General features: G+C 46.1%; 2 protein-coding genes across 4 annotated transcripts in view; both read right to left on the bottom strand.

Annotated features, from left to right (window-relative positions):
* The window catches only part of IFT172 (intraflagellar transport 172), a 41,932-nt gene extending 29,866 nt beyond the window's left edge, over nt 1-12,066 (bottom strand). Inside the window, exons 1-14 of one of the 2 annotated variants that reach the window (XM_049695736.1) lie at nt 11,886-12,066; nt 9,148-9,291; nt 8,459-8,571; nt 7,989-8,028; nt 7,618-7,683; nt 7,327-7,406; nt 7,021-7,108; nt 5,984-6,198; nt 4,960-5,083; nt 4,453-4,548; nt 3,377-3,538; nt 2,968-3,021; nt 2,623-2,726; nt 2,363-2,448 (exon numbers count right to left, since the gene is read on the bottom strand). In XM_049695736.1, coding sequence (XP_049551693.1) covers nt 2,363-2,448; nt 2,623-2,726; nt 2,968-3,021; nt 3,377-3,538; nt 4,453-4,548; nt 4,960-5,083; nt 5,984-6,198; nt 7,021-7,108; nt 7,327-7,406; nt 7,618-7,683; nt 7,989-8,028; nt 8,459-8,571; nt 9,148-9,291; nt 11,886-11,924 — 1,411 coding nt within the window. In that variant the 5' untranslated portion in view covers nt 11,925-12,066. Of the gene's footprint in view, nt 1-2,362; nt 2,449-2,622; nt 2,727-2,967; nt 3,022-3,376; nt 3,570-4,452; nt 4,549-4,959; nt 5,084-5,983; nt 6,199-7,020; nt 7,109-7,326; nt 7,407-7,617; nt 7,684-7,988; nt 8,029-8,458; nt 8,572-9,147; nt 9,292-11,885 lie in introns of those variants that run through there. The other variant, XM_049695737.1, reaches the window with a different exon arrangement.
* Nucleotides 12,067-14,468: 2,402 nt separating this feature from the next.
* FNDC4 (fibronectin type III domain containing 4) lies at nt 14,469-17,041 on the bottom strand. Of its 2 annotated transcripts, XM_004268150.4 has the most exons (6): nt 16,906-17,041; nt 16,704-16,819; nt 16,268-16,472; nt 15,704-15,793; nt 15,248-15,372; nt 14,469-15,083 (listed from the first exon to the last, which is right to left on the bottom strand). In XM_004268150.4, the coding sequence occupies exons 1-6, from the start codon at nt 17,024-17,026 to the stop codon at nt 15,048-15,050; spliced, it is 693 nt and encodes a 230-aa protein (XP_004268198.1). In that variant the 5' UTR covers nt 17,027-17,041; the 3' UTR covers nt 14,469-15,047. The 2 variants fall into 2 exon arrangements, with proteins under 2 accessions (XP_004268198.1, XP_033281056.1); XM_033425165.2 differs by lacking the exon at nt 15,248-15,372.
* Between the last annotated feature and the right edge of the window lie 2,601 nt (nt 17,042-19,642).

Below are 19,642 nucleotides of genomic sequence, written 5' to 3'. Positions count from 1 at the left end.
CCTCTAACTAAAGTTAGGCTGGTCAGTGCAGACGATGAATATTAGTTTGGTCTGAATTTCATAGGCAATATAAGAAACAGTCATGCTTAGAACAGACCACTCAAGGTTGGCTAGGGTGCTTTCAGGGAGTCTCTTGAACAAAGCCCATTCACAGGTCTTATTGATATACATTATCAACAAGCAATGTGCCTGCTTTTGTTACCTACGCTTAAGCTGAAGACCAAATGCCAGCAGATGTCCACTACTGGGAAGACCAACTTAAAAATGAATTTTCCTTTAATTAAAAAGCAAAATGATAAATCCACGTTTTAATGCCCCGATTATAAGTACAACCATAGAATGCTAGAGCTGTGGGGACCCTATTTCTGTGAGCACCCTGAAATTACACACAAAATTATGCATGTAGATATTTTTCTGGGAAAGGATCTATGCTTTTAATTAGACACTCAAAGGGGTCGATGACCCAAAATGGTTAAGAGAAGAACTCTGTCAATGTACATTGAAGATAAGACCTACAGAGAGAGGTGACTTGTCCAAAACCTCACAGCTCATTACTGCTGAGAGAACTTAGGCCACTGGAACTTAGAACTTAAGCCACTGGACTGTATTATTATTTCTATTATAGATACTTACATTTCTGAGCTCAGCAACTTCATGTGAAATAGAAAGTTCATGAAATGTAAAAATATCTTAAGAACAGACCCATATGTATATGGAAACCTGATTTATGAGAGATGACATTACATACTAGTGAGCGAAGAATGGACTTTCGAGCAATGGTTAAACATATGGAAAAAAAATAAAATTAGATTCCTACCCACATTATGCACAAAAATAAATTCCAGGTAAAAAGCAAAATTTTAAATGCCAAAATACAGGAGGGAGTAGGGAGGGATTTCTTAAATAAGACCTCAAAACCCACAAACTATTTATTAAAAAGTGGTATATACAACACTGTAAATTGAACTATACTTCAGTAAAAAAAAAAAGTGATAAAATGGACTACATTAAACTTAAAAATGTCTAAATACTAAGAAATGCTGAAAAGGAGAGAAAAGACAAGCCACAGGCTGAGACAATAGCTGCAATGCAAATAATCATCAAAGCCTATACACACACACACACAACTCCTTCACGTAAATAAAGAAAAGACAACCTAATTTTAAAAATAGGCAATGGATGTGAACTGGCAATTCACAGAAGAAATCCAAATGGCAATAAACAAATGAACAAAAAAATGAAAACAATGAAATATATTTTCATATACATCAGATTGAGCCAAATAATGAAGTCAGGCAATTTCAAGCACTGGAGAGGAAGTGGAACTGTTACTGCTGGTGGGAATGTAAATTGGTACAACCTCTTCAGAGAGCAATCTGGAAATATTTTAGTGAAATTGAAGATGTACCTCTTTCATGATTCAGCAATTCCATGCTGGGTATAAACCTTAGAGAACTGAAATACTGTATCAGTGAAAAACTAACAAATGTCCATCAAGAGAGAAGAGAGAAAAGATCCAAGGTAAAAATAATGAAATGTGAGGATTTGACAGAACTGGGTATGGGTACACAAGTAATAATAATATCATTATTATGAACAGCTAACATTTATTAAGCACTTATTATATACTAGGCACTAGTCTAAGTGCTTTTCATATGAAGTAGGTCCTATTTTTATCCCCATTTTGTAGATGAGGTACATTTTGTAGATGAAATTGAGATACAGAAAGGTGAAGTAATTTACCTAAGATTACACAGGTAGTAAGTAGAGAAGTGGGGAGATTTGACTCCAGAGCCCTGCTCTTAATACCTACACTACCTGGATATGTTATTCTCTAAACTTTTTAGAGAATACCATGCTATTCTTTATACTTTTTTCCTGTGCTTAAAACATTCCATGATAAAAAATTAACTATTAATATATACAGTACAATTTATAAATGTGAACATTTGTGAAATGCACATAAAGTTTGTCATCACTACTTATTAATGACAAACTATACAGAAAGTAAGGCCCCTTCCAGTTCTAAGAATCTGTGATCCTATGAAGTCTAAACAGGAAAATTCTTAAATTTGCTAATGGTTCTTTTCTACAATTCACAATTTTCCAGCCCTGAGATATATGCCTAGAGAATGTGAATAATTGTATGGGCAGGCCTATACATACCAATGCATCTGTATCTAGACTTCTAGATATAGACATATGGATTTAAACATTTCACATATCCCCTGTAAGAATGAGGTCACACATTTACCCGATGCCTCTCAGATTCCTGGATTCTCCACTGCACACAATCCTGTGACATGGAAGTGCTTTATAAACATCTATTTTGTTATTACAATTATGAGAGAGTCTTACTCACCTATAGCAATAGTCTTAATATCAACAAGATAAGCCAATTTCTTATTATCCTCCGTTCCTCGCTGGCGCCTCTCATTAATACGGACACTGAAACATGAAGGGTCAGGTGAGGCAAAATGGGCTTAGGTAGCTGGGATGTTTAATAGGAGCTCTGAAATACCATACGGGATGAAGATTTTAGATTAACCTGAGGATATAGGAGATAGAAGTCAAAAGGAATTCTTTTGGGTTTCAAAAATTTAGAGAACCTTGTGGGGTTACCTGATGAGATGGGGGTTCATGAATTCAGTACGTACAGAACCCAGGGTATCATTACTCCCATATTCCACCAGGGTTAGCTCTCCAGCATTGAAGATCATGCATACCTGGGGGTGAACGGAATTGTTATACAGTGGAAAGATTACATGAAGAAAGAGAAAAACAGTCGAGGGAGGTGTACCATGAGTTCAAAGTGACACCCACCTTTCTGTTTATTCTATTCCTCTGCCTATTTCACCCTCCCACTTTATCTGCTGTTTTCTCAACCCCTTGCCACTTGCCATCCTGCTACACAGAAGCTAGAAGGAGGCTTATCAGGACAGTGATGGTGAATCAAGCTCTACTCACATTTTCATTTTCAAAGAAATACTTCTCATTGCCACCAGATCCCTGCCAAGCTACCTGTTAAGGGGGGAAAAGACATAAGGGACAATGTGGATAACTATCCAAGACGATGCTGAAAGAACAGGGTGGGATGCAGAGTGATGGAGTTGGGGGAGGCTTTGACATTGCACAAAAGAGATGCTATGTCAGATTTTGCCCTAGTCCCTATGCTTCTGGGAGATGGTGTACAAACAGTCCAACAACGGTGATTCATATTCCGGGATTCTAAGCCTCCCGGGTCTCATCCCCTGAAGCCAGGTCCCCAACACCAGAATGTTAGAGCTTCCCATGGAGATCTTCCCCCAGGGACTCTGGCTTGCCTCAGTAGCACCTCAGGATGCCCCATCCCCACCTCTCCATTTTTGGTTCCTACCTCACTAAGGCGATTAGTGTTCAGGTCCCCCAGCAACAGTGTGTCTGACGTGTGGGCCACCAGGTAGCGTTCTTTTCCCAGGATTTTCACCTCTTCCACCTCATAGCCATAGTGTGACTTGAGTACCACTCGGGTCCCCGATGAGAGGTTCTTCACAATCACCTTGGCAGGAGACGAGTCTGAGCTCCCCAGGCTTCCCCCAATCCGAAAGAGGGGTGAACATGCTGTGCCCTTCGCCCACCTTCACAGGGCTAACTAAACAAAGTATCATCTTTTTTCCTTGCCTGGCCTAGGATATCCTTGGTAAAAGGGACACCTCACATTTACATAATGCTTTACTATTTATGAAATACTTTAATATATTATCTCTTTTGATGTTTATAATACATACGATTCTGAAAGTTCCACTGGGTTAAACCAATCACTCTCCCTATGTTCCTGTAGCTCTTTGTACAAACTTTTATGATAACTTTACCACAGTGTGCTGTATTATTTTCTGATATGTCTGTCTCCTTTGCTAAAATGATCTTCTCAAATAAGGGACAATGTATTACAGATAACTATCTTTGAATTCTCAATGCTTAACAGTGCTGACACATAAAGAATGGATAAATATTTCTGGAGAAAATGGAAGACTAAAGGAATCAATGAATAATAAATGAAGGAAAGGAGGGTGGAGGTAGAGAAAAGAGAAAAGTGGGCTCAGAAACTAAGAAATGAGCTTGCAACATCATACACAGTGAGTTCAGAGGCCTTAGAACAAAAGAATTCAGAATTATAATCCTATTTATCAACTTCCCCAGTTGCCATCCTATAGGCAGTGAAGTTTTAAACCAGGAAGGTGTAAATGGCAATCTCTGTACCCCTTAAACCTGGTGGTTAATCCTTTTCTTACAATAAGCTGTAAGAACTATAGCAGGAAAGTTGCCAGAGAGTTGCCCTGACACATTCTATTCCTCAGAACAGCTCTGCCAGAGGTTGATTTGACTCTGTGCTGAGGCCAGACCGCAGGGAAGTACTACAAGGATGAGTGAGCCATGGCAAAATCTCAGTGTGGCAGGCTCTCGGCCGCTCACCTGGCTAGGTCCCACATACGTCAGCTCAAACTTATTCTTGTAAATGCTCCTTCGGAGGCAGCAGTCAAACTGTTCCACTCCACCACAGAGTGTGCCCTGGAGGGAAAGTGACAGCATAAAGGGTAACACACACAATACGTAGGCATGTAGAGGGTATTTAGAGATACTCTCAAATCCTAGGTTCTAGAATCTACAGAAGAGTTGGCAGTAAAAGGGCTGGTAGTTTTTGGAAGTACCAGCAGGAAAGAGGTGGCAATTGCAGGACTCAAGAGCATCACATAGTGATGGGATATAAGGGAGAAATCATCCCTGCCTATAAAACTCTTGTCCCATGTGGCCTCCAATAAGGTATGCATTTCTCTTTCCCCTGTAACGTCAGAGTTTTAGGTTGTGGTCAAAAGGGAAGAGGACATTCTCTAGTGTCAGGAGAGGGTGCTTTAGGATAGGTGGGATTTTTCTTAATTTGAAAAAAGTCACCAAAGCAGAAAGGGGTTACTAGTCACACACCGCACAGAGTCGTGAGCCATCCCGCTTCCAGGCCAAGGCAGTGATGGTGTATAAGTTGGCAATCTCCTTGGGCTTTGCCTCTTCCCAGATGCTTCTTCGAGGGCTCCAGTTGAGTACCCGAAGTCTGAAATTAAGTATGTGGCTTTTAGAAGAGTTGGAGGCTGAGAAAAACTGAAAATGGGCCTGTAACGGAAGGAAATTAGTCTTGCTACATCAGAGAACAGAGGAAATAAAAGAGAACAGACAAGTTGGGAGGTGTAGTAGGAGAGGACAAAAGTGTTCAAAGGAAGTAAATTGGGAAAATCAAGTCAAAAGTAAAATGGGGTAAGAGAGATAGGAGTGGAGAAAATAAAAAGAGATTGTGGCTGGTGAGAAAAATGAGCTGTTAGCGATAGAGAAATATGGAAAAAGAAAAGAGAAATGGTAGGAGTCAGAGAAGAAAGAAAGGAAGAGACAGACACACATGAGACTGAAGGGGACAGAAAGACAGGACTGACAAAGCTGGGGTTAAAAGCGCTCCAAGGAAGAGATGGAACCCAGACTCTAGCTATTTATTCACAGTTCCATCATTCATTCATTCATTCATTCACCAAACATTTGAGCACGTATTATATACTAGATGCTAATCTAGGCCCTGGAGACTTAAAAAAAAAGAGAATAATAGGCCCTCTTCTCAAGGGCTCTTCAATTTAACCAGTTAGATACAAACACCAAACTATAATATAATGTGATAAACACTAAGCCAGTGGTCTGAAAAGGGGCAAAGGGAGCACAAAGAAAGTGGAGATGAATTCTGCTGTGGAACCCCGGGGAGAGGCAGAGACACAACAAGAGCATGGTGCACCTTGGAACTGCCGACACGCCAATGGACGGTGGGAACAGGAAGAGGAAAGTGCACGAATTAAAACCTAAGAATCACTTGATTCTGATCCAGTCTCCCACTCTGGCTGAGAAGCAAAACTGGACTAAACAAGAGTGTACACAGGGAAAGCAGGCAGAAGCTGCAACTGGAAAGGAGACCCACCTGTCATAACTTCCCAGCACAACAGACTGGCCCCCAGGACTTGCTGCAGCTGTGGTGAACTCCCGTTCCTGAGGGTCACGGCTATAGTCAAAAGTTTGTAGCACGTGGCCTTCCTTTCCATAGGCCACAATCCTCCGATCACAGCCTGCAGCCACAATGCTGTTGGTTGCCCAAGCCAAGGCATAGGGTGGGCATGGGTGGTTCACCAACTTCCCCTAAGACAGAAGTAGAGGGTTTCAATCACTCTGACTCTGAGGACTCCACCTCAGAAACTTCTCATTCCTAGCATCTGACACACTCACTCTGACAACCCTGCTCTGCAGGAATCTTTCTCCCAACACTTTCCCACCCTAACACATCTTAACCCGAAGACGTCACAAATTATCTTTCTGTCTTACACTCACGCACACATCTTTTATGACATATATACACACTTACTGATCTTGTGTTCAAGAGGGAACCTCAAAATAACGTGTGTCTGCAGATCTTTAATATTCACCTAATAAGGCCCCCCAAAGGAATCTGTCCTACACATTAACCAATACCATATAGGCCCACAGGGAGCATATGGCCCCTTTATTTCAGGAGGGATACATTTAATGATTACACAAGTAATTCTTAACATAAATGATTCAAGCAATAGAGAATTACATAGATTAAAACATGAACCTTCCTTTAATCCCCCATATTTTCCCTCTCAAGAGTAAACAACCCTTTTTTTCTATGAATTTATATACATAAATATATATTTTACATAAATGAGAATAATTTTCACTTTTCATTACCCTCGGAGTCTTTATTTCTCTTTGCCTCAAGGTCCCTTCCACCTGATTCATCCTTTCCCATAAATATTAAGCTCTGGCCTCCGAAAAACAAATCCTCTCTGTGGCCTCATCCAGGTGTCTCTCTGCCTGAGGTCTCATTCCTCTAGCCTCCTCTCCCAGCACCATGATCTAAATTCCTTAGATGTCCAACCTCATCTCGGAGAGTTCTTGGGATTTCCTTCTCCCCCATTCCAGAGCATCCTTTATTCATACCTGTGACTCTCCAGAGCCTTCATCATCAAAGAAGTACCTAACAATGGTGCCATCTGCATGACCAGAGAGAATTCCTTTCCCAGAGCAACTAAAAAAGGGGAAAAGGAGGAAAGGAGAGAAATACAGGAAGACATTAGAGCATCCTGTCTCAACAAGAAAGTCCCCTTTGTCTGTCAAACACTACCCTACCTGCGGTTCCTGCTACCAGCCCTCTCCATCTTTCATACTATGGTCCCCCAGTCCAGAGTCCCCTATAGCTTTTCCTACCATTTCCAAGCTTTTGGGATACTGCTCTTCCTTACTCACTTCGTTGTCAGGGACACCACGTAAGAATCTGTCCCATAGATGGTAGATGATTTATTAGTTTTGGTGTTTGCCAAACGAACCTGAAAATGGGAGAATGGACAAAAGTCTGGTTAGGCTACTTTCAATTTCACCCAGGTCCTAAGGAAAGAAAAAGAAAAAAACAAAAACTGTTCCCTGGGTAGTCACCCCAGTACACAACTTGACCCTAAGGGAGAAGATTAACCATATACCTCTTTCCAGAACCATTATCCCCATGCACAATATCTCCTGTATTTCTCTTCCCTCCTTTACCTTCCCTTCAGCCAGTCCAAAGACAATGATGTATTCTGCTGGCCACTGCAGACAAGTAACAGCACTCTGTAAGAAAGAAAGAATGAAAAGGATAAACCTGTCTATGTATGTTAGCACTTTGATAACAACCTGAGCCTGAACATCCCACCACATGCCACCACTCCAACCACCTGTAGGGAAGGAGAGGAGGGGACACAACTGGGCTCTAAGGAGGAAAGCACAGGGGGATGAGCAGCCAGGCAGTACCATTCACACAGTAGGAAAAGTCAGAGCCAGATGTTAACAAAGGCAACTTCTCGTTGTATTTATAAGCGGATATACTGATACAAGCTTGTTCATCCTAATCTCCCAGGGACTGGTTTGAACTTTACCGTCTGGATGAACTTGTTACAGATGACTTTCTTGTCACCCCTGTCAAATAAAAGGAGGGAAGCATATTACAAACCACTTCCACGAATAAACGGGCACAAATGATGCTGGGGGAGGGGAGGAATTGTAGATACCTTCCCTGGCCCGCTAGTGTTTCCTACCACTCCATAGAAGCCCTCAAAGGAGCCTGAGTAGCTTTGGAAGAATAACAAAGACAAAACATCACTCCAGGCTCCCCAGGATCTCACAGGGCCTCCTTGTTGATCTAAGACTGACTCTTCCAGGGATGGGATCATAGAACACGTGGTGCACGCAAAGGTAGGGAAGCTACAACAACGGACTCCAGAGGGCCTCTGCCTTCCAAGCCCCAGCTGGCTCCTCAACCTCTCTATTCCCCCCTTCCCAGTGAGGCATTTCTTCCTGCCTTTCCCTTCTTCTCTGGGACACCCCATCTCCCAATCTCTATCCTCACCAATCTTCTCCAATCTTGTAGACGTAGATGATGTTGTCAGTCTGTCCTATGGCAATCTTGGTGGAATCAGGAGAAAAAGCCATGCCCTTCACCATATAGCTCTTCCTGCCATACTAAGAGTCAAAAAGAAAAAAGGAAAGAAAAAGAAGTAATGAGTATCCTTAAAAGGGAAGAAAAGGTGGACTTCCCTGGTGGCACAGTGGTTAAGAATTTGCCTGCCAATGCAGGGGACATGGGCTCGAGCCCTGGTCCGGGAAGATCCCACATGCCGCAGAGAAACTAAGCCCGCGAGCCACAACTACTGAAGCCTGTGCGCCTAGAGCCCGTGAGCCACAACAAGAGAAGCCACCACAATGAGAAGCCCACACACTGCAACGAAGAGTATCCCCTGCTCGCCACAACTAGAGAAAGCCCTCACAGAACAACGAAGACCCAATGCAGCCACAAATAAATAAATAATAAATAAATAAATTTTTATATATAAAAAAAGAATACTGTGCTCTAATCTACAAAAAGAAAAAAAACAAAGAAAAGGTGCCTGTGTGACTGTAGTGGGCTTGAGGGCTTTATACTGAGAAAAGGAAGGGCGGGCCATTTCCTATGCCTGTGGCTAGGAAGCAGGATAGGAAGTTTTCTAGATTTATAGGGTCCCATCAACAGGTTAAGGTACACATGAACGTTCCCTTCACCTTCATGTCGGCTGGTTTGGTGGAGAATTTATCTCTTCGCTCCCCATGTTCATCATACAGCAACACCACTCGGTCCACTGCGCAGACAGCAAATTTGGCATTGTTCTGGGACCATGCCATGCAGGTGACCTTTGCAGCTCCATCCTGCAGAAGCAAAGGGGCAAAAATAAACCCAGGTGCTGGTCTAGAATGCCAAAAGCATTTCTAGTTCCATTACTTCTAGTGTGACTCTGGTCAATTTTCCTTCTAGCACAGTCCTTAAAACAAAGAGATCCCCATAATCCGTCCAGGTCTCCAAGGCCATAGAGCCCCGGATGGTGAGAACAAAGTGCTTCTAGAAACCCATAATGCAAATGCACTAAGAGGTGACATGGAAAATCAACTGTACCAATGTGTCCCTGCAGTGGCCTCCTTATTCCCTCATTCCCCAGGTCTGCTACTGAAATAAATGCAAAGTTTTGGTCTTTACCCATTCATTCAATTAATGTTTTTTGAGTACCTTAATAAAAAAGGCACGTGGCCAAGGGCTAAGAGAGAGACAAAGAGCAAAACATGGTCCCTGCCCAAGGATCTAATAAGATGGTACAAAAAATGGGAAAAGCCCCATAAGAGAGGCACATATAAAGCACTGTAATAGTTTGGAAAAGTCTGAGATAATTTTCCACTTAAATGATCAACATTAAGCTTTGAAGAATGGATACAGTTAGGTAGGGAAATTACCTGAGGTAGAAGGAATGGCATGAGCAATGGCAAGTTCTGGTCAATAAATAGTAATTTAATTTAGCTGAAACTATATTGTAAATAGCAGAATAGAGGAGGTAAGTCAGGAAAAACAGACAAGAGGCCAGTTCAACAAGGGTCTTTGAAGCTAGGCTGAGTTTGGGCTTATTTGGTAGGAAAGGGAGAGACAGTGAAAGTTCTGGAATGGGAATTAAAATAATCAGAGTTGTGACTTAGGATAAACAATGCCACTTTCGTTTTTGTCTTTTTTTTCCCTTAACAATCCACTTCACAGAAGCCCAAGTTAGAAGCGATCAACTCCCAGTGAATTATTCTTGCCATGTCTGTCCCTTCCACCACCAGCCCTGGTGGTCTGTGGTTCTGCACTAAGGATTTCCCTCCTTGAAATAAAAAATTTAATTTCTGCTCCAATTGTTTAACTACTTGGGCTCTACAGCCCTGGCTTAAAACATTGTTAATTTTTACTCCTAAACTACCCACTTCCAAAGTCAGAAGTAAAAAAGGCATTTTTCATCAAAGTCCTCAAACCGGAGTCAGAAAATAGCCACACCACCACCTTTAGCCCCCTCCAACTCTTGACTAAATTAGGTTAGGAGGGTAGAGGGCTTATCAATTATTGCCAATCATCTTCCTTAATCATTTTGCCCAATCCTGGGCATTCAGCCCTTACCTGCATCATGACATCATCTTATTTTGAAAGATTGAAGGAAGATTTCATTTCCAATTATTCCATTAGGGTAAAGGAATTTTAGAAATACAGATTCAGAGAACAGTTTACTGAGCAATGAGCACACCTCTCTTTTGTTCTAATTTCCTTCTATTCTCTTAAAGCCACATTCTCTGTGAAGCCTTCCTGATTCTCATAATCAATCAATTCTCCTTTCTCTACAATATGTACCTCACAGGACTGTAGCGAGGATTACATGAGGTAGAGAACAGAATAATAGCTAACCTTTAACAAGCATGGACTAGGCACTTTGCTAAGCGCTTGATACGCATTATCTCATTTAATCTCATAACTGAGGTAGAAGCTATTATTATGCATCTTTTACAGATGGGGAAACTGAGGCACAGAAAGGTTAAGTAATTTGCTCAAGTTTACAAACACAGTTTAAGTGGCAGAACCAAGATTTAAATCCATGTGTGTCTGACTCCATAATCCACAACACTAGCTTCTTTACTTATGCTGCCCTGGTACACCTTAAACATTCAGTTATGACAGATATTCTTATTAGCTTTCTATTATTTTGTCCTTTGCATTTTGAATGTCCTTCTCTCGTCTATCAGTTTTCACGCTGCTTTTCAGTTTACAACGTTCTCTTGTGTATACTACTTTCTTTAATTCTTCCCCCTAACCTCCTAAGGCTGCGATTATTATTACTCCCGTTTTCCAAATGTAGAAGTTTGGGTGAGTGCTCAGAGAGCCTGTGTGATAAAGGCTAAAGTCAGGGGCATCACATCATTTATTTAAAGTAGTGGGGCGCTAGGACTTGAATTCTGGCCTCCTGACTCCGAAACCCAGCCTTTCTTCACCATGTTCTAGGGCTCCTCCCTCAGTGTCCAGCCTCTTCTGAATCTGAGATCTGCACCATCAGAACGAATGGTGTGGTCGTGTGCACTCCTTTAGGTGGGGCTTACACCTAAAGCGCTCATTTGAGAGGTGTAGATTAATGTTCGTTGTTTACACGTGCGCCTCTGCCTCTAGTACGAGCCTCTTGAAGGCAGGGGCAACAGCTGAGCAAGTTCTGGATCCCCCTGGAGGCCCACCATGGGACCTGGTACACAACCGATTCGTTAATGGAACGAAGTGAAAGCTACGGTGCTCAGCACTCCATCTCACCTACTCAACACTCTATGGACGTAGGAGAGTCCGAATCACAACTATAGCCTTCGGTCTTCTGCACACAGTAGGCGCTCAACGTTTTTAAACTTCAGTCCCCCACTTTTCTTGCAACATTAAGGCGGGCGAGGGAGGGAAGAAGCACGCGACTCCTCACCTGAGGGCTTAGCAGGGTCCTCAGGTGCTTCAACTGCATGACGAACACCTGTCTCTCAGATGCCAACAGACAGCGGACAACTCCCGTGGTTACCTGGACAACCCGCCACGCAGCCGCAGCGGCAGCCGCTGACGCAGAAGCGACCTGAGCGCGACACGCGTCGCAAGGTCACCGCGTAGGTTCGCAGCGAAGCAAAACAGAACCCGCGCAGCCGCAGTGAGGTCTAGGGCGGGACGCCACGCGCGCAGAGGGCTTGATGAATTCTCTCCTCGACCAATCCCATCATGGCATGCAAACCCAAACTCCAGCCACGCCCACAAGCCTTCCGCAATCTCCGGGGTCCTACGTAATCGTAGTCTCTCTAGCTGTTCGATGTACGTAAGCGTGGCTGAGTGCCTTCTTTTTTTATTTTTTTTAATTTTTGCGGTACGCGGGCTTCTCACTGTTGTGGCCTCTCCCGTTGCGGAGCACAGGCTCCGGACGCGCAGGCTCAGCGGCCATGGCTCACGGGCCCAGCCGCTCCGCGGCATGTGGGATCTTCCCGGACCGGGGCACGAACCCGTGTCCCCTGAATCGGCAGGCGGACTCTCACCCACTGCGCCACCAGGGAAGCCCAGAGTGCCTTCTTTTAATCTACACAACCCTGGAGGAAAGCAGGGTAGTTGCTATTATAGGCCTTTTACAGTTGACGGAATTGATCCTAAATAGGTTATGTAACTTGCACAGGATCACAAGGCTGATAACGATGGGTAACAGGGAATACTCAGTATGTGTCTGCCAGGTACCGTGCAAAGTGTTGCACATGCATTGTCTCCTTTAATCTCAAAGCCACCTTTTGAAGGGGATAGCATTATTAGTCCCATTTTACATAACATGAGACTCAGGACTAGAGGGGTCACTTGCCTTAGCTAACATAGTGCGTTAAGGACGGAACTGGGATTCGACTCAGAGATGGTGCATTTAAACACCCTTTGTATTCCTTCTTAACTTCTAGCTCCCTATCTCCATCCCATGCTACTACATACCCTGTGACACTCCTATCCCCAGAAATGATGATGTATCCAGAGTCTTCGGAAGCAGTGCTTCGGAAGCAGTGGTCAGAGAGAGGTAAAACACCCTACTTTTGAAATGGAAAATGGTGAGTTTAAGACTGCTGCTTAGATCAGGATGCTTTATGGTTTAGGGCAGAGGGCAGACAAGAGCTTGGCTCACCTGACAGGTGTAGTCTTGTGAAACCCGGGGGTGGAGCTTGGTTAGGTTTAAAAGATACTGACTGACTTCTTGATCTTTGTTTCGATTGGGGTCCCTTTCAGAATTATTGGTCTAATTTCTTGTAACATACCAGAGAGATCAAGATGCAAAAAAGGACAGTTATTCATAAGCCACCTCCCGGAGGATCATACGTGGAGAAAACTGTTACCTTCCAGACAGTGTAGCATATGCTGTCCAGACAGATTCTCAGTTCTGAAGTCTTTCCCACAGAGTGCTTGCAAATGTCAACAGGTGTTTCTTTCACTGGCACCAACCTCCCCGTGGAACTTAGGAAAAAGTAGAGGACAGTCCCTATTTTCACAGGAAACAAGTAGGCCCCAGAGCCCAAATTATAATTCTTTTTTTTTTTGTTAATAGTAATGTTTTTTTAAAATTTTATTTATTTTTGGCTGCGTTTTGGGTCTTTGTTTCTGTGCGCAGGCTTTCTCTAGTTGCGGCCAGCGGGGGCTACTCTTCCTTTTCGTGCACGGGTTTCTCACTGCGGTGGCTTCTCTTGTTGCAGAACATGGGCTCTAGGCACGCGAGCTTCAGTAGTTGTGGCGCACGAGCTTAGTTGCTCCACGGCATGTGGGATCTTCCCGGACCAGGGCTCGAACCCGTGTCCCCTGCATTGGCAGGTGGATTCTTAACCACTGCGCCACCAGGGAAGTCCCCCAAATTATAATTATTTTGACAAAAGAGTTCCAACCCCAGTTTTATTTCCAGAATCCTCCTCTGGATATAATGGCCGAGAGTGAATATAAACTCATTTATTCTTCACAATTATTACTGACTTTGACCGAATGAACAGAGAGACATACAGACAAAAGGGAAAGCAAGGGCAGGGAAGAATAGGCACAGAAATGCACGGGAGAGGAACACCTGGCACCCAGGGATCCATTAGTGTAGCTGTTCTTTCATTTGTCCCAAGACCCTGTTCAATCCTTTTCTGAAAATTAGCTCAGGGTTGATGAAATCAGAGGAATAAATGGTGAGGAGCTGGGCTGCCGATGTGGGCAGTGAAGATAAAAAGGCTACTGGCCCTCTCATGTGCCATAACCTTAGTTTCCATTAGTACATGAAGAATTTATATCCTCTTTTTTTCCTGCTCCCCCTTCTCACCCAAAAAAGGAAAAGGATCTAGGGCCTTAGTTTTCTATGCCACTTTCTGGCTCTGCTCCACCCAATTCCAGGCTGGAGAATCAAAGCAAACACCTTCAAATAAGAGTCTGCTCCTGTCAAGTTGGTGGTGGTGTGAAGGGCCCTTGTAGTCAGGGGAGAGACAGTGGAGAAATGTTTTCAGCATATTAGACAGTATCCCATACAGTCAGCTCCAGTTTGTCCAAGAAACTTTATTGGAAAAATGTCCAAGGAGTGAGATCACCAGCAGCTGAAGGGGCTGCCAGGTGAGAGGGGGCGCACCTGAGGCTCCATGGAAGACATTGGAGTAGTGCAGTGCAGCATCTGTCTCCAGGCCCAGACAATTCCTTTTATTTGCTGGGGGAGGTGGCGTACCCACAGAAACACTCCTCTCTGAGACCCAGAGGCAAGATGTGGGGGCAGCTGGGGATGCCAAGGATTCTGATGCAGGTGAAATGGGGGCCCCATTTGGGACCTAATGGGATAGGGTTGAACAAGTGACTCTCTCCTGGACCTGGGGGATGGAAGGACATATCCCATCTGATATCCATTCCCCAGGTCCAGGGGCTCAGACCCTAACAGACCTACCTTCTGGCCCTGCTCACAGTGGAAAGAGAATGGATGCCAGGCCTGAGATTGTGGGAGTGTCATTACCCTCTGGGAGACTGTGGGATCCTTCAGTCTTGGGCAAATCACCATCTTGGGCTCTCCCTGACCCCATCCCCAACCCCAAGATGTTAGTGCATCTGTCTTCTGGTTCTGTTTCTTCACTCATACGTCAATGGTGTTGACGGAGGGTGAGTTTTTCTGTGAAAGAAGATGGCTTGAGTCTCATTTCAGGAAGGCGATAGCCTCCTCCATCCCAAATTTCCATTCTCCCTCTTCTCTTGCCCCTCTGTGGCCCTTCTCCCTTTCCCTTACTGCTTCTAGAGACAAAATCACCCTTCCCTCCCTCTGTGGCCGCACATCACCTGTCTCGCCCCCACTGGCCTTCCCTGAGGACTCTGTTCCGGTCCCTTCCCCTTCTCCTTGGGGTTATTGTTGGAGTCATTGTCCTTGATGATGTCATACTGACGGCAGAATAGCCCAATTACAGCTGAAACACAACAATAAAATCTGAACCTTGATCTTGACCTCCCCACTCACAGCCTCGAAAGTCAGTGAGATACCCACACAGTTTCTAGAAAATCTGAGAAGAAAATCTTTGAATTCCTGGTCCCCATGCACAGGCACCACCTTCTTCATCATCCTCTCTGGGCTCCCAAAAGCCTCCTCTCCCTCTCTTCAAACTTTTCCTGCCCATCCCTCTCAACTAAACATCTCCCCATGCCACTGCTCTCACCCCCTTTCTCCCAACAACCTTCACCAACTCCCACCTTCACTGAGCCCCACTCAATCCATGGTCCCCTGTCCAGCTGCTTACTCACCAGCCCACATGAGCAACACCACCACAATGATGACCACTTCCCCCGTCTGCAGAGGTCGCTCTCCATCTAGACCCTCCACTGTGATATCACCTGAGAAGGAAGGAGACGGACCCCAGGTTACAGGGAGCAGCTAGAGAGCTATGTCTGTGCAGACAGTTAAGGTTGGAGATGCTGGGGATTAGAGCCAAGGAAGACCCATCACGGCGTTGTCACTGGTAGCCCCTCTCTGGGAAGCTGTTGGTGGACAGGTGGTTAGAGACCAAAAAGCCGGGGGGCTGCAGGTCAGATACTCACTCATGCAGGCTGCAGCTGCTGTGAACTGAAGCTGGGTAAAAGGAAGCTTAAAAGCCCTTCCCCCAAGGAATTCATTACCAGCCTGTCTATACCCGGTCCCCTGCCAACCTGCTTTCCTTCCTTTTCTGGCAGTACAATGAATTAAATCATCCTTCTATTCATCTAAGCTAGACGGCTGCTTGCTTTGGGGAAGTAAACAGGAGACCAAAGGCCAGGTAAAGAGCCAGAGAATCAAAGCTTTAGGGAGCGAGGAATACCTGAGACCCTCACCTGGGCTCGAGCTGTTTGAGGGTAGCCGGTCAGAACCCTTGAGAGTTCGGAAGTGCACCCGCGGCCCTGGGGGGCTCTCTCCCCGAAGGCCGATGCTCCTGACCTGCACTGTGTAGTCACTGTCTTCAGCCAGGCCCCAGAGGGCACAGGCCCGAGTGGTGGTGTTCACCTCCCGGATCACACGTTGCCCCGGTCCATTCTGTCGCTGCAGGGAGTTGATGAGAGAGGAGGACAGCCTCACCCTGGTCCCAGGCCACCTCCTGAACATCCAAGCACTCCAAGGGAGTAAGGGTGAAAAGGGCAGCGTGAGCCAGGGAATCCCAGCTCCCAGATTCTCCCACAGCTGGGAGGGGAGCTGGGTTGGGGAGGGAGGTGACAGAAGGAATGTTCAGAGATCCAAGGACATGGGTTGGGGTAGCAGAAGGGTGATTCATACTTGCTGGGAAATGGAGTAGCCAATGACGATGTTGCCTTCTGGGACGTCCCAAGACACAGTGGCCGAGTTGGCTCTGAGGTGAGTGACTGTCACATTCACAGGAGAGGGAGGCCGGTCTGCGGGTGCCAGTGCGTTAACCGGTTAACAGGTTCCACCCACAGACTAACTCTGGTTACCTCCCACCCTCTCCCCCTTTACGCACCTGCTCGTACAAAGCCCAGGTCACAACTGACCAGCAGGAGGACAGTGGGGCTTAGATATGGAGAGAGGGGCATTAGCGAAGCCATGGTCCCCACCGAGTCCTCTGGGAGGCACTGGGGCATCCGTTTGACATCCAGGCGGGGGTCCTGGAGGTGGCAGGAGTTGTGGGAGGGTCAAGGACTTGCCAGAACGAGCGGGTGGGCAGCAGCTCTCCCGGTCTCCCCACGGCCCACAGCAGCTCCAGAGCCCCCCTTTTCCCCATGCCTTCCTGGCCCCCGCCACATCCCGGCGCCCCTGGTGCGCGGCTCTGCTCTGCCCACACCCACCTCCGCCGGTCCTCGCGGTCGCTCAGGCCTCGGGGGGCTGCTCGGTGCCCAGAGGGCGGCCCATCGCCCGACTCCGTGGCGCTGTCCCTACCCCATCCCGGCGCGGGCCCGGCGAGGCGGGCGGCGCTGGACCGAGCTGCGGGCAGAGGGCGGAGGCGTAGCGGGCGCGGGCCGCGGGGCTGCGAAGCCCCCCGAGCTCCGACCGGCCGCGCAGTCTGTCCGAGAGCAGGGGGCGGTGCCGGCGCGGCCCGGAGGCTGGCCTGGGTCCCCGGGGCGGGAGGCGGTGCGGCTGCCTCCGCCGGCCCCTGCAGCAGATGTGACCGTCCCGGCGAGCCAGCCGCCGCCTTCTGCAGAGCTGGCCCCCGTCGCTCCGCCGCAGCCCGGCCGGGACGTGCGGGCCCGCCCCGCCCAGCTGGGGTTCTCGCCGCCGTCATCAACGCCCCCCCAACCCGGTTCTTTCGGGACTCCTCCCACGACCCTCTCATTGGCGGCCTCTCGGGCCCCCAAAGCTCCCGATCCCGGCTCTGTGTGATACGCCCCGGCAGGGGCGTGGGGGGCGGGGGGATGTCGGGAGAGGCGCAGGTGCGAGGGTCTCAGGCACCTGGGAGGCCTCTCCCTCCCCAGATGGAATTAGCCGAGTTGGGAAGTGGAATTCCACCTCCGGTGCCGGAGGGGACAATGATGGAGATAATAATTATTTTGACAATCTCCTACTTGTAGACTGCGTCAGCTTTTAAGTATCTTCCCCATTCATAATCTGATCTTGATTCCCTTCATTCTCTCAGTCATTCTTTCATTTATTAGGCAAATATTTATTGAGCGTTCTCTATATGTCTGGCATGTTAATAGCTGGAGATACGGCGATTATTAAGGGTGCTGGGTTTATAGGGGAAATTTAAAGAGAGACGACCTGTTTCTTGTCTTAGCTCTGGGACTTACTGTGTGGCCTTAGACAAAGAGGTTAATCTAAGTCTCAGGTTTCCCACCTGTAAATCAGAGCATCCAAAACCTCACAGGGCTGTTGTGAGGATCAAATGAGACAATATTGGGGAACGATCTTTATAAAGCTTATAACACTGTGTGAATGAGAGATTATGATTAATTGCACCAATTTGTTAGTTACTTCATTTATTCAATAAACATGTAAATCCTTAAGTTATTTCATGCTTTGGTTGAGCATGAGATCTGGAGTGAGAACCTGGGTGTGGGTCCCAATTCTGTCAGCTGTGTGATCTTCAGCAACTAACTTAACTTCTCTGAGCTTCAGTTTCATCATCTGAAAAATGAGGGTGTCAATATCATCATCTTTTTAAAAAAATTGAACTGTAATTGATTTACAAAGCGTTAGTTTCAGGTGTACAATAAAGTGATACATATATACATATATTCTTTTCCAGATTTTCTTCCATTATAGGTTATTACAAGGTATTGAATACAGTTCCCTGTGCTCTACAGTAGGTCCTTGTTTATTTTATATATAGTAGTGTGTATCTGTTAATCCCAAACTCCTAATTTATCCCTCCCCCCCACCTTTCCCCTTTGATAACCATAAGTTTGTTTTCTATGTCTGTGAGCCTATTTCTGTTTTGTAAGTTCATTTGTATCATTTTTTTAGATTCCACATATAAGTGATATCATATGATATCCGTCTTTGTCTGACTTACTTCACTTAGTATGATAAATTCTAGGTGCAAATGGCATTATTTCATTCTTTTTAATATCTTCTTAATGTATCTAATGAGATACTGTATGTGAAAATGCATTGTTCAGTGTAAATAAATGTTAGCCAAACTTGTATTTAGGGCAGATACTTTGGTTTCTAATTCTCATTGCAGTATTTCTATTTCTGTGGCACTTTCCCCTGTAATATCCAGTTCAGTGCGTGCACCCCTGGGGCTCTGAAGCTTCTGTTGCCTTCCTTCTGAGAGGAGAGTGAAATGGGGCAAGTGGGACAGGGAGGACTGTGTGTGCTGAGCATGTGATCAAGCCATGGCCCAGGTCCTCTGACCTCTGCTGACCCTGACAACCCTGATCTCTGGCCTCCTGATGCATCCTGGTTCCAGAGCACTCGTGCCCAGGGATCCTTTTTGCCCTGGGCCTGGGTATTGTCCTTCCGGGCTCCAGGCCCTCCAGAGAAGAGGGCATTGTCTGAAGGGCAAGAGTAACGAAGACCCCGCATCTTCCTCTTCAGGGACAACCAGAGGCTGGGGAGTCTGGGTGCCTGTAAAGAGGGACCTGGGGAGCCCCCGTGGGGTGACTAGAGGGCTGAGGACCTAGTGACCAGGAAAGGGTGCAGGCAGAGGTGTGCAGAGAGGCCAGGGTACTTGGGTTCATCACCACTGTGGCTCAGATAAGGCCCCGCCAACTGGAAGCAGTGTCAGTGTGACAGAAGGGGCTATGTGGCTGAAGAGG

This window comes from Orcinus orca, chromosome 13 (assembly GCF_937001465.1).
Source record: "Orcinus orca chromosome 13, mOrcOrc1.1, whole genome shotgun sequence".
NCBI lineage: Eukaryota > Metazoa > Chordata > Mammalia > Artiodactyla > Delphinidae > Orcinus > Orcinus orca.
This window is presented reverse-complemented; position numbering and strand designations above follow the sequence as displayed.

What these genes read in the sequence shown, in the direction of transcription:
- FNDC4 (XM_004268150.4), bottom strand. Translation starts at nt 17,026, where the DNA reads ATGCCCCAGTGCCTCCCAGAGGACTCGGTGGGGACCATGGCTTCGCTA. An exon ending in CTCAAACAGCTCGAGCCCAG is followed by an intron (nt 15,794 to 16,267) that starts GTGAGGGTCTCA and finishes CTTCCTTCTCAG; the next exon opens with GTGATATCACAGTGGAGGGT. An exon ending in GGCCAGTGGGGGCGAGACAG is followed by an intron (nt 15,084 to 15,247) that starts GTGATGTGCGGC and finishes CTTCTTTCACAG; the next exon opens with AAAAACTCACCCTCCGTCAA.